General features: G+C 44.3%; 3 protein-coding genes across 3 annotated transcripts in view; 1 reads left to right on the forward strand and 2 right to left on the reverse strand.

The window, feature by feature from the left end:
• Positions 1-5,885, reverse strand: part of LOC109466824 (ribosome-binding protein 1-like) — a 9,260-nt gene extending 3,375 nt beyond the window's left edge. The window contains 7 exon segments of the mRNA XM_019764667.1: positions 697-859; positions 1,688-1,727; positions 2,848-3,021; positions 3,452-3,605; positions 4,234-4,368; positions 4,723-4,959; positions 5,824-5,885. Of these exon segments, the coding sequence (XP_019620226.1) occupies positions 697-859; positions 1,688-1,727; positions 2,848-3,021; positions 3,452-3,605; positions 4,234-4,368; positions 4,723-4,933 (877 nt within the window). The 5' untranslated portion in view covers positions 4,934-4,959; positions 5,824-5,885.
• A 618-nt stretch (positions 5,886-6,503) lies between these two features.
• On the forward strand, positions 6,504-9,825 carry LOC109466826 (formin-like protein 20). The gene is made up of 4 exons (XM_019764668.1): positions 6,504-6,919; positions 7,323-7,458; positions 7,712-9,090; positions 9,487-9,825. Exons 1-4 carry the CDS (start codon positions 6,845-6,847, stop codon positions 9,709-9,711), a joined length of 1,815 nt encoding a protein of 604 aa, XP_019620227.1. The 5' UTR covers positions 6,504-6,844; the 3' UTR covers positions 9,712-9,825.
• A 1,809-nt stretch (positions 9,826-11,634) lies between these two features.
• The window catches only part of LOC109466827 (phytanoyl-CoA hydroxylase-interacting protein-like), a 15,480-nt gene continuing 13,393 nt past the window's right edge, over positions 11,635-13,721 (reverse strand). The window contains exon 3 of the mRNA XM_019764669.1: positions 11,635-12,601. Within this exon, the coding sequence (XP_019620228.1) occupies positions 11,940-12,601 (662 nt within the window). The 3' untranslated portion in view covers positions 11,635-11,939. The remainder of the gene's footprint in view (positions 12,602-13,721) is intronic.

The raw sequence follows: 13,721 nt of genomic DNA on the forward strand, positions 1-13,721 counted from the left end.
CAATCTGTATATTTGACAGGTTTTGAAAACTAAACATTCCATTTTTTTACCAATTTTAACCGAAAAATCGAATTTCAAAAGCTCATAACTTCTCTTAGAAATGACATATCGGAACAAATTGACATTTTTGTAATCCTTTGTTCCTGTTTTATCTGGCCTCCAAGTAACGTTGGAAAATATCCATATTTGATTATTTGACACTCCCCTTTGCATTATAAGTAGGAAAGGAGGTGGTCCCTATGGGGTCAAAGTTCAAGGTCAGATAACAAGGTCAAAGCTGGGCACTCAACATGGTTATCATACATTTTCCAAAAGCTTGTGGGGAGGACTATCACATGAAGGCATTCGCGTTTTGTCCCTTGATTTGGTAACAAAATCTTGTCTGGCCCATGGACTACAAGTACAGTAGGGGCATTATCATTAGATAGCTCTAAACATTGTTCAGAGTTAAATGTTCAAGGGTTAGGTGTAACACGTCGTTCGGTGAAATGTAGCCAGCTGCCGCCGCGCCACGCATCTGCAAAGCTGGTGTGTTACGCCGAAGGCGGTTATACCGATCGACTGTACAGACACAGAAGCTGGTGTGTTACGCCGAAGGGTGGTTATACCGGCTATACAGATACAGAAGCTGGTGTGTTACGCCGAAGGGCGGTTATACCGGCTATACAGATACAGATACAACGGAAGTGTACTTACTGTAGTTAGTCAGTCCGTCATCCAAACGATGAGAATCCTCGCTTTTTGCCACACCTGGGTGTTCGGCAGGGAGCTTTTGTGGCCCAGCTTTCTCCGGGGAGCCGACATCATGGACGGTGTGGTTCTTGTAGGAGATGGTGTTATCAGCTGTCGCGTCCTTTTGCTAAAAGTCACAGAGGGAATGGATTTCTTAATCAAATTGAATATTTTCACGGCAAAGCCATTACATTTTTGCCATTTGAAATACTGATTGCATCACATAAACACGAGTTTTTAAACTTGACGTCAGCCGATCAAATCTGGATGACATGGATGACATCCTCTGCAGACTCCAAATCTAATGCGAGCGGGCGAAAAAAAACAAGGCGCGCCGAAAAAAAAAAGTTCCTACATCTTAAAATTTTGACTCAATCATTGTACAAATGGTTTTTATTCAGTGGGAACATCACAAATACACAGCCAGCATCACTTTCAGAAGGCAACGAAATTTCTTGTTTTTTTTTCCAAATTAGGCGAAAATATGCGCGCGCTGATGTCATCCATAAAAATTACTTGCTGTGGCCTTATATAGAGCCTATTCCCCTATTTCATACACTTGAGTACTGTAGAAAAAATTATATTTCTAATGCAACTACACGTGTAGACAAACCACCCATCGAAAAACAGATCTGTTCCTTTATTTCTATAATAACTGTAAAACGAGAAGTTGAATTTATATAACGATAGTTATTTACTTTGGTATCTGTTAACCGTATCCATTCATCCTATTTTGTTGTGACCTGTACTTAGCCAAGTGTGGCAAAAATGTGGAATAAAGGTCTTCATACATTCATTTATTATTCCATCAAATGCACTGTATCATTCTCAAATTTGGGAACTTTAGTCATAACCCTGTATAATGATACTCTATTGGCGGTCTGTAGTGTTGTAGTGTTAAAAGGTTATGGTAGGTCTTTTCACGAGTAAAAGATTGCTTAGTGTCTGAACTAACCTGAAAGTTGACCTCTGAAGCAGACAAAGACGCGAAACTGACGAAGGCCAGCCACAAAACTACCGAACGCCACATTTTCCAACGGTATCGTCAGTTCAGTTCAAGTTCAACATCACAGCGTTCTCGTGTCACCGGAAAACCCGGCCGCCGGCCACACTGGGGGTCCCACAGACAAAGTTGCAGCCAAGAATCGAGACAAATATTTTCAAACTGCACAGGAAATCGAGTGACTTCTAGTCACTAAATAAACGGGTTTTGTAAAATCTTACGTTAGCAACGAACCGAAGACAAACAAACGTTACGAATTCGAAGATTACATTTGAGCGTACTTGTTCGGTATAACCCATTCTATGGAACGTGGACGTTTTAGAACGGGTTTCCCCACAAAGCGAGGATTACGAACAAAACTCGACTTGTTCCATGCGTTCTATTCATCCCAAAGCAACAGTAAGGTTTAGGGAAATATGATTTACATGTGTTGTTTTTAATACGTCTATCTATTTTTGCACACACACGCACGCCACGCACGCACGCACGCACGCACACACACACACACACACACACGCGCGCGCACGCACACACGCACGCACACGCACACACACACACACACAAAATACACATACTCTCTCACTCTCTTCCTCTCTTTGTGTGTGTGTGTTTCCCTTTGTGTCAGTAGGTATTTGAATGCAGTAGCGTGGCAAGAAAGAAAAAGATGGCAAAACCAATCAAATGTAACATACAGATAAAACATTTTTATTATCATAGTTGAACATATAACAAAAGTGACTGTAGCACAATACACACCAACTCTCTTTAAGAAAGCTGACCTAAAAGTTGAAGTAGCAAATATTTGTGAAAATAGCTGTGACATAAACACCATATATGACGAATGTTACAAATCTGTATCTGTATAACCGCGGTATAACCGCGCCTTTCGGCGTAACACACCAGCTTCGCAGGCACGCGGCGCGGCGGCAGCTGGCTATATTACACCGATACACCTAACCCTTGAACTTCTAACTCTAGACATTGTTCTCTAACAAAGCTATCTAATGACAATGGCCTTACCTCCATTATCATCTATAAAACAAAATGGAGGCGCTCTTGAATGAGACAGATGTCTTCACATCATGCTGTTTCCTTCGAAAGGAATGCATCTGTCGGACTTGAAGTATGCCGCCAGGTTGGGGCGGGCGGACAGGCGGTCCTTGAAGGCCTTGAGGAGGGGGATGGAGTCGTTGGACGCCCAGGCCTCGGGAAACTGCGCCTCGGTAGCCCGCAGGACATGCAGCAGGCCCAGGTCCACGTATGTTAGCTTGTCACCTATCGCAAACCTTCACCGAGGACGGGGAAGCAACAGGTTAGATAATTGACAACGTGCCACATCAAGCTTCATAGAGTTCAGAGTTCATCTACATACCAAATTTTTTATCGCAAGTAGACTTCAAAATAAGCACTGGGAGACTGGACTTTGTACTCCAAATTTACACCGGTCTAGACTACTTCCGCGGTAACATTGCCGTATATAGGTTTGAGAAGAAACCGGTGTAACAGTAGTATTTTCTTTACATCTATCGTACCATTTCCTTCTCAAATTTTACGACGTGCGGCACGTGCTTGCAGTGTGAAAATCTAATGTTACCGGGGCTGAACCAGCATTTCTGCAAAAAATACCCATTCTGGATAACATTATACAACAAAATTTCAGACAACATAAAAAGTGTGATAGTGATGATAGAAATAAACTGAAATGGCAAGACTTACCCCTGTCCGCCTTTGTTGGCTTTCAGCGCCGTCTCTAGATGCGCCAGCCACCGCGGCAGGCGGGTCGCCACGAACCTGTCTATGTACGGCTGCGTCTCCTCCTTCTGTGTGTAGTAAGATTCAACATTGTTCCGGCCGTGGAAGGCCAGTCGCCCTGAAAAGATAACGAGAAGATATAGAAATGTGGTCCCGTAACGCTAAAAGCGCCATACATTACCAATAGTGGAAAATAGCGTTCTTGTGACACAATCAAGACGCTTTAATACCAGGTGGCGACGTTTCGGTAACTTCTCATTATTTCCACAAAAGGTAGAAATAGCCTCTTCTTTTGTACTTGTATCTTTATTTTCGCCAGCCTGGGGTGGCAAATGGAAATTCCCTGGCAAATGGATACTGCCTGTAGCCTCCTGTACAGGCTTCCGGGCGGGTGGGAGTTTTGATACTGCGTTTTGTAGAGTTTTTCCGGCCATCCTACTACCAGCCGCCCAGAGAAGGTTTGTACCTAGCCTGGGTACCATCCCCAGTAGTATATTCGCAAAGTCTATAACTCCAGTTATAGAGTTTGCGAATATACTACTGGGGATGGTACCCAGGCTAGTTTGTACCCGCCATGGCCGGGAAAAGAACGCGTTAAAAATTCTACAAAACGCCGTATCAAAACGTACTCCCACCCGCCCGGAGGCCTGCAGAGGAGGCTAACTGCCAGGCCAATTTGGTGCCAGTTTCCCGCCACCAAAAGATCTGCTTGGAGACTATAACTGTGTTACAACATAACTCCTTACCCTCCCCTATGAAGTCGTGGATGGTGATATTCAGCTGCTGGGCGAGCCACTGGTCCTCCTCTGACTCCGGGAACAGACCGAACTGCTTCCCCAGGTAACTACAGATGACAGGCGTCTGGGACAACCTGAACTTTCCTACAGGGCCGAAACAGACAGAAAAAAACGCGTCATGGTTGAACTTGAACAAATAGAAAATCCGAAAGTTTCACTATTTCGTAACCAGATGTACAAATTATGGAAAATAAGACCTAATTTGCATAATCCACGGAAAACGTCTATATTTCCGGCATTTTCAATAAAATATTTTAGTAAATGCCAGTTAAGGCAGGTGGAACAATATCAGCCTGGAGTCCAGAAATGTTAGCTTTAGTCCGTTCCCCAAGATCCACTCCCCCGCATATTCATCATTGGATAGTTTTAAAAAGACTAAGTAAACTCGCTGTAAAAAAAAACAACAAACAAACAAGTTGTCTTTCTCTGTTTTCCTACCTTTTTGAATCATGGGCGGAGCAAAGGCGTAGAATCCTTCTTGCTTGTCAGTGAAAAACAGCTTCTTGATGACCTCATAGTCCCCGACCTCCCTGAACTTGACGCCGACCTCCTCAAAGATGAGCCTGACAAACTCCCCTCTGCCGCAAAATGGTTTTTGCCCTGGCAGTATTCCCCAGTAGTACAGCACCCATTCCTCTTCAGATGACATGGTATATACAGATGAGTGTATTTGACCTGCAGATAAATAATGTTTAAAAGTGTCCTCTACTGTCACAACGTTGCTTCTTGTTTATATAAATAAACTAGATACAGTTTCTTTTTTCGTACAACGACAGTTTCCAGACATAAGGTTAGGTCCAAGAGCATAATAAACCGTTGTTTTTGTTTACATCATGTACACGTAAATGAAATTTTTTTGAAGACATATGCAAATTGTCGGTAGGCAAACGACCCAACTCAACTGTCACGCGCCATTTGCGTGCCACGCGCCACTGGCTGTGACGTCAAGGCGATCGCTCGTACGCTATTATAGTGTTGCAAGTCATGGTGATCGTGACTTGCAACTTTAGTTTGCCCGCCCCAAACATTGACCCTGCTACCGTATCTGGCTGCTATGTAGCCATGAACATATATAGACATATTTCCACGTGCACTGTACAAAATCATTGATCAAACCTGAAGTTCAGGATTCGCACTGGACGGACAGGTGTGCCCTTAAGACAATACAACACTTAAAGCCATTAGCCCCTTAAGGCTACGGTCAAAGGGCACAGGCCAGGGTTCAGTAGTACACATGTAGTAGATACGCCTGCTGCCGAATGAGAGACAGAAGACCCAGAAGCTACAATGGCGATTACTTATAAACTGTAACACCACTATCGTCGGACATAACGACGTTACACTTGAAGCTGGTGTGTTACGCCGAGGGGTAGTATACCGGCTACTCTAAGCTACTCTATACAAATACAGATAGGATACCACCTCTCTGGTTGTAGCGGCGGCGATTAGGTTGGGGGGGGGGGGGGGTCGCAGCATTCAGGCTGTAATGTTAACTACTAGCCTATGTACAGTGCCATTTCACCTCTCACATATACTCACGGTTAAACGGCCCGGCGAGCACCCGTGGTTCGCTGATCGTCGCTTGACAGACAGACAAGAGTGAGAGTGAGGGGAGAGTGAGGGAGGTCTTGTGATGAGGTCAAACTCAACAGTTGCATGACGGGAAAATGGGCGTGCCTGTCCCACAACGTGACATCCCTGTACACAATAGTAGACTGAGTATGTAACTTGATTGATAAGTCAGCTATTGAGACATCGGGCCTGTCTCTGCGTTGTACCGCTGTTCCCGGATCGACCGTAGTAATCGTGACATTGCAGTTTTCTTTGTATTTTTCATGCTTAAGAAGTTCACTTACTTCTAAAGCATGCGTTACAGATATCCATTGATGTTCCTCTCCTTTCTTTAGTCAGTCACCTAGGCACCGTGTGTCCCAGTTTTTGCCCTGTTATTGTTAAAGTAATTGTGCTAACAACAATAATGATTGCGGTTACCGAAAGCAACTTCAATTTTACGATGTGATGATGATGAATGAAGATAATGATGAATGAAGTTTGACCGTAGACGCTACACAATCACAAACGCTACCGGCCGGTCACAAATCGTGGGAAGCGGACGTTAAAAAGGCTGACACTCAGGCTAACCGCGCTACGCACCACTGTACAAACATCGATTGACAGTGTTGACAACAATTCTTGCATTCATCGTGGTAAACTGTGACGTAATAAAGGTTCGGGACCATTCGAAGTGGCGCGTTCTAAAGTTCCTTTGGTTGCTCGACAGTTGAGCAATATACTTTAAAAATGCGCCGTACTTTATAACGCCATCGTTATGGAAAGAAGATATAACATTGGGTGAACAAAAAGACTTCAATTTACGTGTTTTGAAAGCCTTTTACGCTTACACGGTGTAGTCCAATCCAGGTTTGATTTTGCTGGCGTCCGTTATGATCAGAACGCCCCACAGCGTTCTCTAGAACGCGTTGTCATTGGCAACACATCCTTTGAGTAAACACTGCTTCAAGCGTAGCTGGAAATATGTAGAGGAGACAACGTGTCGAAGATGAAACCGTCGGTTGTCTGGTTGTTGGTCGTCTCGTGTATTCTCATTGCTCCGTCACACGCAGAGATCACACAGGTAAAGACTGTTTCAAGAAATATCTGTCGGCGCGACATCTTAGAGAGTCAACAAAAGGGTAAAACCTCAAAGGAATATTCGAATGTTGTACTAGTAGTTCAAGAGCTGACGTCTATCGCGTTGACGTGCTTTATTTGTGCTGTACTGTATCGGTAACTATGTATCACTTGCTAGGCCTTCATGCCTGTTTAAAGTTTGATTTCGACCCTTGGAAAGGCCGTGATAAGGTTACTGTCCATGAAAGCCTTTAAAACTCAACCGGTCACGAAATCATGATGAACAAATCGATATTATTAACTTTAAGTTCCAACACCCTCTGTTGTCCATGTTAAAAACAACTTATTTTAGCTTTGACATCTCTGACATTATGGTCTGGTTCTTTTGTGACATTCCGTACGCGAAGACCAAAGACGAGGACGCCAACACGGAAAATGAAGAGCATTCACTTGAAACAAGCCTGTCAAAGGAGCCCTTTATCCATCAGGATGAGAAGCACACGGATGGTAGCGACCTTGCCCTAACACGTATCCCAAAACCTGGTGAGATTTTGATTTAAAAAATTATTACCTTCGCCAATGTTTTCGGTAGCGTTTGTGGCTTTGTTTTTGTTAAGATCATCACACAAGAATAGATTCAAGATGAAAATTCAAATATCGATCGTTTACATTTTGTACAAAACTTCCTTCCATACTTTCTTGTGGTTCATTATGTCAGCAGTTCATTGTCTGTTAAAATTTTCTCCAGACATTCATGTGTTGTAAAGTTGCGATTATATTTCATTTCTTCGTGTAGCATCCCAAGATTTGCAACCACTGATTGAGCCTCATCAGCTACAAGCCAGTGACTCAAACGCAGTTGGGGAGGAAGCAAATGTGGCAAAGTCGAGAGTGAAGAGACGAAAAAAGGGAGGGAAGAAGCCGAAGGGCGATCGCGAAGGAAAAAAGGGCGGTAATAAAAAGCCAAAAAAGGAAGGTGGGAACAAGAGAAATAAAGACAAGGGCGGTGAAGCCGGCGAGGAGGGAGCAGGGGCTGAAGGAAAGAAGAAGAATAAAAAAGAAGGACGCAACAGAAAGAAAGAAAAGAACCAACCGGTCGAGGAAGAGCCACCGCTAGAGGAAGAACCACCTATGGAGTACGCAAACGAAGAAGAGATTGAGCCACCAATGGTGGAGGAAGAAATGGAGCCGGTACAGCCAGCACCCCCCATGTATGAAGAGGAGTATGGAGGGAAAGGTGGAGACTACGGACAGGAGGTGATTGAGCAGCCTCCAATTCCAGAGTATGAAGAACCGCCGCCGCCTCCACCGCCGCCCCCTCCACCAGAACCCGTCCGCCCTCCACCCGTGCGCGAGCCACCGCCACCTCCACCACCTCCACCTCCACCCCCACCCCCAGCTCCAGAGGAGTACTTCCAGCCGGAGCCGGAGGAGGAAAACTTCGGTATGATGGGGGCGGGAGAGCAGCCGATGGGGGCGGGAGAACAGCAAGCAGGCGCGGGTTTCAGCCCATACGAGAGCCAGGAGCCCTGGAACCCCGAGCCCCCTCCCGGTGTGCCGCCGCCGCCGCCGCCGCCGCCGCCCCAGGTTCAGCCTCAAGGGGGTGCCCAACCTCCGTACGACAACGGCTGGCCGAGTCCCGAGGTTGCACCAGAGCCCGGGTATCCGCCCCAGGTCGTCCCTCCGCAACCCGAGGTCCCGCAGCCGCCTATGATGTCGCACGACAATGTTCAGCAGAGTCCCTGGGTCCACGGACCCGAGGTTGTAGAACAGCACCACGATACGTCACACGTCGCCCCCGGACATCATCCCGAGGTCTCAGGCCCGGGGATGGCTCATGAAACGGGTTTTCGGAACCCCCATCAACCTGGCATGCACGAGCAGGAGATGGGTCCACACGGACAACCGCACGAGGAGCCGTCAATCATCGTGGATCACACCTTGTTCAACTCCGACAGCCAAGGGGGGATGCCGCATCACGGCGAAGCCCTGCCGGCCGAGAGTTTCGCACACGAGCCCGCCTGGACAGCAGAGGAGTATCACGGAGCGAAGGAACAACCACACGGCTACCATCCGAGCCACGGCGAGGGGGAGTCGCATGGCTTCCACCCTACGAGTGAGAAGGAAGACTACTTCCAACTGAAAGAGGCAGCAGACAAGAACGAACTCCTCCAGGTAACCAATCATTTGTTAATTCTTGTCTTCGAAATACATTTGCAGTGAACATGGTTTTATCTTAAAACGCATCATGTTAGACAAGAACAAAATGATCCAATTTATATTAAGTTACAAGTCTACGAAATATCATGTAGTTTTTAGGTAAGACACGTCTGCAACTGTCAAGTACACGTTACGAACTATGAATTAATTTACAAGTATTCACTTCTGTGAAACTTCCATACTTGTGTGCTCAAGTTGTCATATATGTGATGTCTTTGTTTATGAAGTAGTTTCTGCTCAATTACATGTAATCCGTTGCTACGTTTTAACTTAACTGCCACCAATAAACGGAAGTCATTTACGAAATACTACTCACCACGGTGGCTGCTCTTTTCCGTCTCTCCATTGTAGAAGCTGGATGAACTGGAGAACGAAGTTTCGTCTCTGCAACACGAAGAACAAGACCAGGAAACACTCCCCTTTGGGAAAATGAAGTCAGAGTCCACTTACGAAGGCGACTACGAAGAAAGTGTTGGCGACGAAATGAGCGCGGCAGTGAACACTCTCTGTTTTCTCTCTATGAAAACCATGGTTCTTGTAACCGCTATGTTACCAGTGCTCCTGCATATCATGTGAGAAAAACGTTTCATTTAATTGAACAACAATATGAAGTGTCACTTTCATATCTACGTCACACTACATCAGAACATAGTGTACAAGTTGGACCCTGTATCACATGAAATAAAATACCGAAAATATACCTGGTTGATTCGACATTGATTCGTCAGTATATTTATCAACTTAGTTACTTTTCAGACGGTGACTTACTTCAATGTTCACAGCACCTGTACACCTATGTAATGCGTAATGTTGCATCAGGAAGCAAAGTTGGTAAAATATTGCCATGCAGTTTTGGTATGATGTGCTAGGTGGCACGCGCGACACTACTGCTTCTAACTTGCCTTGTGCCAGCCAGGGATTCAGCAAAATTATCGATTCCATCATGGAGTACTCCAATTTCAATTTATATCAGACCCGTAAGAAGACAGTAACTTTAAAAGACAGTTGTATTTCAATGAGCTACAAAAGGTCAATGCTTCTTTTGGAAGTAATTTATTGTCGTGATATACATTTTCTATGTTCTGAGTTCAATATGCAGGGATAATATCATACATAATTTCACTTTGTCACGGTATGAATACATCATCTAGTCATCCATAACAATACTTTTTGCACATTTCTAATTTTTATACATCGAGATATCATCTTCAGAACAGTAAGCCATTTACGTTCTGATATAGTGGAGCAGTGGATATTTCAGTTATTTACTTCTTTCTATTTGAAAGAGGGGGGTTGAGAAGTTTCACCACATCTATTGCTATTTTTCACTAAATACTTTGAAAGATCCGAGGGGCATAAATGGCCACATATTGAATACTTTCCTCTACTCCTGGATCAAAACGTTATTTTGAAATCAGTTTTCCTTGCTAGGGTCATGGTGCCCACATTAATTCTCCACAGCATGTGAAATGAAACATACTATTTTGTAAAAGCCTCCATGTGAATCTGATCTGGTAGGAAGAAGGCCATAAGTACATTAAAACCTTAAAAAGAGATACTAAAGTTAGAACTGTGCATACAAATTACAGCACTAAAGGAGGCATGTGGAACTGATGACTCAGAAACAAGTCAATATCAACTAATATTACTACTGTACCTAATAGTAGTATTACTAATATTCTTTACACAGATTTACAAAGACTGAATTGATACTGAACATTGCAACAAAAGTATCCATACATTAGTCTATGGTAGTCAGTTGATAATAATTTTACTTGGCCCATTTTCAAGGGGTGGCAAATATGTCATGGTCAATCATAAGCCTCATTTCAAATGCATTGACTTTGGGAGGCATTACATTAAACAAGGACATAAAATTGAAAACAGGACTTAAAAATGAAGGCCTTTCATACATACTTTGTGTATACAATACCCTAACACCCCTGTCGAAACACAATTATACATTGAGTGAAAAAGAACTTTACAATTATCAATAGAACCATTTTCCCAAGAATCATAGAAACGTCTAGTTACTAAACACCAACCCCGTAAAACAGAAGCTGCCACAGAAGTGATTATGCAGAAATATCTCAGATTCAACAATCTATACATAATATACTTGCTGCCAATATATACAGAACAGTTCTTCAAGCAAAGCCAGCTATACAAACATTAATTTTGCTTCAACATTTTAATAGCGACTAACTGGTGCTACCACAACCAAATGAATACATAAAAACATTTGCCAAACACTCTTGTAATGAGTATTATTTCCATTAAGTTCTTTTATACCTTGTCTGAGGCTAATACAATATGATTCAACATGTGAATGTTACACAAATTGGTACTTTTGTGGCAAGGAGTGAGAGATTACTACTTGTGAGAGATTTACATGTACATTGTACTTGTAGTGTTGCAGATACAGCACCTGAGCCACATTCTCCCTGGGCGCCATTCCCACTAGGATAAAATTGTCCGGATCAAGCCAAAGTCGCTTTGATCCGACTCGAGCAGGCTTTGATCAAAGCGAATCAATTTGGTTTGGTCTGGACAATTTTATCCTAGTGGGAAAAGGGCCTTGAAGAGGGGAGGGTGGCTCCAAAAAACTTGAATATGAATTTTGGTCATATTAGATATATAGTGTTGTTAGCACTGTCAACCAGCTGTCCATGCAGCTAAGGCAGACATCATCTTCTTGACACTAAACACTTTAAGTAACGCACCTCACACATTTTTTACGCTATGTGTGAATAACATGAAATAGTGTACTAAGTATATCCCTTTGGATGCCTTTACTGAAGCCTTTACTTGTTGATGTTGCACATTTTACAGCTAGCATCTTTCTTAGCATTCTCTGTCGACAAACTTGGTACGACGTGCCCCTGTATAGACAGCATCTGGCCTTCTTTCATGTTTATTGGCTCCGTGTAGAACAACTCCACGATCAAGTCTTGGCATACGGCGAACTCCATGCTTCCGTCGTCCCGTTTCTTGCGCGTGAGGAACTCATTGTTCGCGGGATCGAGAAGCGGCAACTTTCCGCTGCAGAACTGATCGCCCTCGGAGCCTTTCGTCGTCAACACGAGATTGACGAAGTGGTACGCCGTGTACATGCAGTACAGGTCGGCAAAGTACAGGTTGGCGTTCTCGTTGTACATGGCAGCAGCCGGGCACAAGAAGCGCTGGCGGCCGTACGGGGAATCGATCGGAATACGCGGCCCGTCGCGCTCGTTCCACTCCACGTTCGCGCTGAAGGAGATGCCCTTCAGGTTTCCGTTGACGGGAGAACCGTGGCTCCCGCCGTCGTCCTTTATCGACGGCTGCAGCACGCCCCCGTGGCTCGTCCGCATGAAGTCGAAGTAGTCCTGGTCCTGGTTCCGGTAGAAGTGCGTGAGCGGGAGCATGCGGTCGGACATGATGTTCCGGGCCTTGTCCAGAAGCTGGTTCAACTGCACAGTAGAATAGTCTGGAACAACACAACATTCACAAGTCTCAGACTGCTCAGTTACTTGTACATAACAAAGAGCTTCAGCTAAATCTTAGTAATATTTGCATGTATAACAGGATCATGTTCAAACAGAAACTGGAAACCAAACATACATAATGGTAAAACATTGAGGATGTGAATATCTAGTACAAATCTAACAGTTGCTAGTTAATCAATACATGTACGCATTTGTGCCATATTAGCATATACATGTACACAACCTTATCCTGGTCCTGAACATCGCACCATGAAAAAATCATTCTTTGGGCTTGCAAGTTGATTCGGTTATATATGACTGCATTCTGAAATTATAGTCCACTTCTGCCTTATGCAGATGGTATATCTTTTGAACTGAACTGGTGACAGTCTATACGGGTATTTCACTCGCTCTTCTTTGTAGTAACAGTAAACTTAGTAAAGACAATCCATGAATACAGTGCAGTACTAGCCCAGCATAAATTGGTTCCTTGGCTAAAAGCTTCACCATGACATGACAGATATCCTGTGCAGTGACGTAGATTGAATGGATGTCCTTGCAGTAATAAGGCCTAGGAAAAAAAATGTTGTGTTTCCGGTTACCCGACCGACCCTATGAAAAACCCCCCGACCCTAGCCTTTTTTGGGCCGACCAAAAATTTCGAGCGGCTAGCGGTCGGTTTTCAAAATTGGGGATTTTATCCCCGATAAATGTGCTCGTCATTCCAATTTTCTTCGGTCGGGCGGCGTGGATCGAGCGCTAATTGCACGGATCGGGCCGCTATTCAATTCCATTGTCGGCACAATCCTGTGAATTGACGATGAATTGTCGATCTCGCCATGACGCCACAAAGAAAACGTTGTCATTGGTAGAAAATCTGACACCCCGCTGGCGTTTCACAACAAAATTTTCATGTAAACAACTCCGACTGTCTTTGTTTACATCGCGAAAGCTCACCGATACAAAGTAAAACTCCCGCCGGCCGGCCGCGCCCGATCGCATGGTTGCGGCATGGCGCTAAGTTTTCGGCAGCTCGACGGAAAAATAATCCATCCCCAGAAGAAATGTTACGCATGAAAATACAACTACAACTTGTTTTCCTCGTTATATGAGTTTTTTGAG

The sequence above is a fragment of the Branchiostoma belcheri genome, unplaced genomic scaffold (genome assembly GCF_001625305.1).
Source record: "Branchiostoma belcheri isolate BF01 breed outbred unplaced genomic scaffold, Haploidv18h27 scaffold17, whole genome shotgun sequence".
NCBI classification, from domain to species: Eukaryota; Metazoa; Chordata; class Leptocardii; order Amphioxiformes; family Branchiostomatidae; genus Branchiostoma; species Branchiostoma belcheri.

Coding starts and splice junctions, on each gene's coding strand:
- LOC109466826 (XM_019764668.1), top strand. CDS start 6,845: ATGAAACCGTCGGTTGTCTGGTTGTTGGTCGTCTCGTGTATTCTCATT. Junction 7,459..7,711: donor AACACGTATCCCAAAACCTG/GTGAGATTTTGA, acceptor TTCTTCGTGTAG/CATCCCAAGATTTGCAACCA. Junction 9,091..9,486: donor ACAAGAACGAACTCCTCCAG/GTAACCAATCAT, acceptor TCTCCATTGTAG/AAGCTGGATGAACTGGAGAA.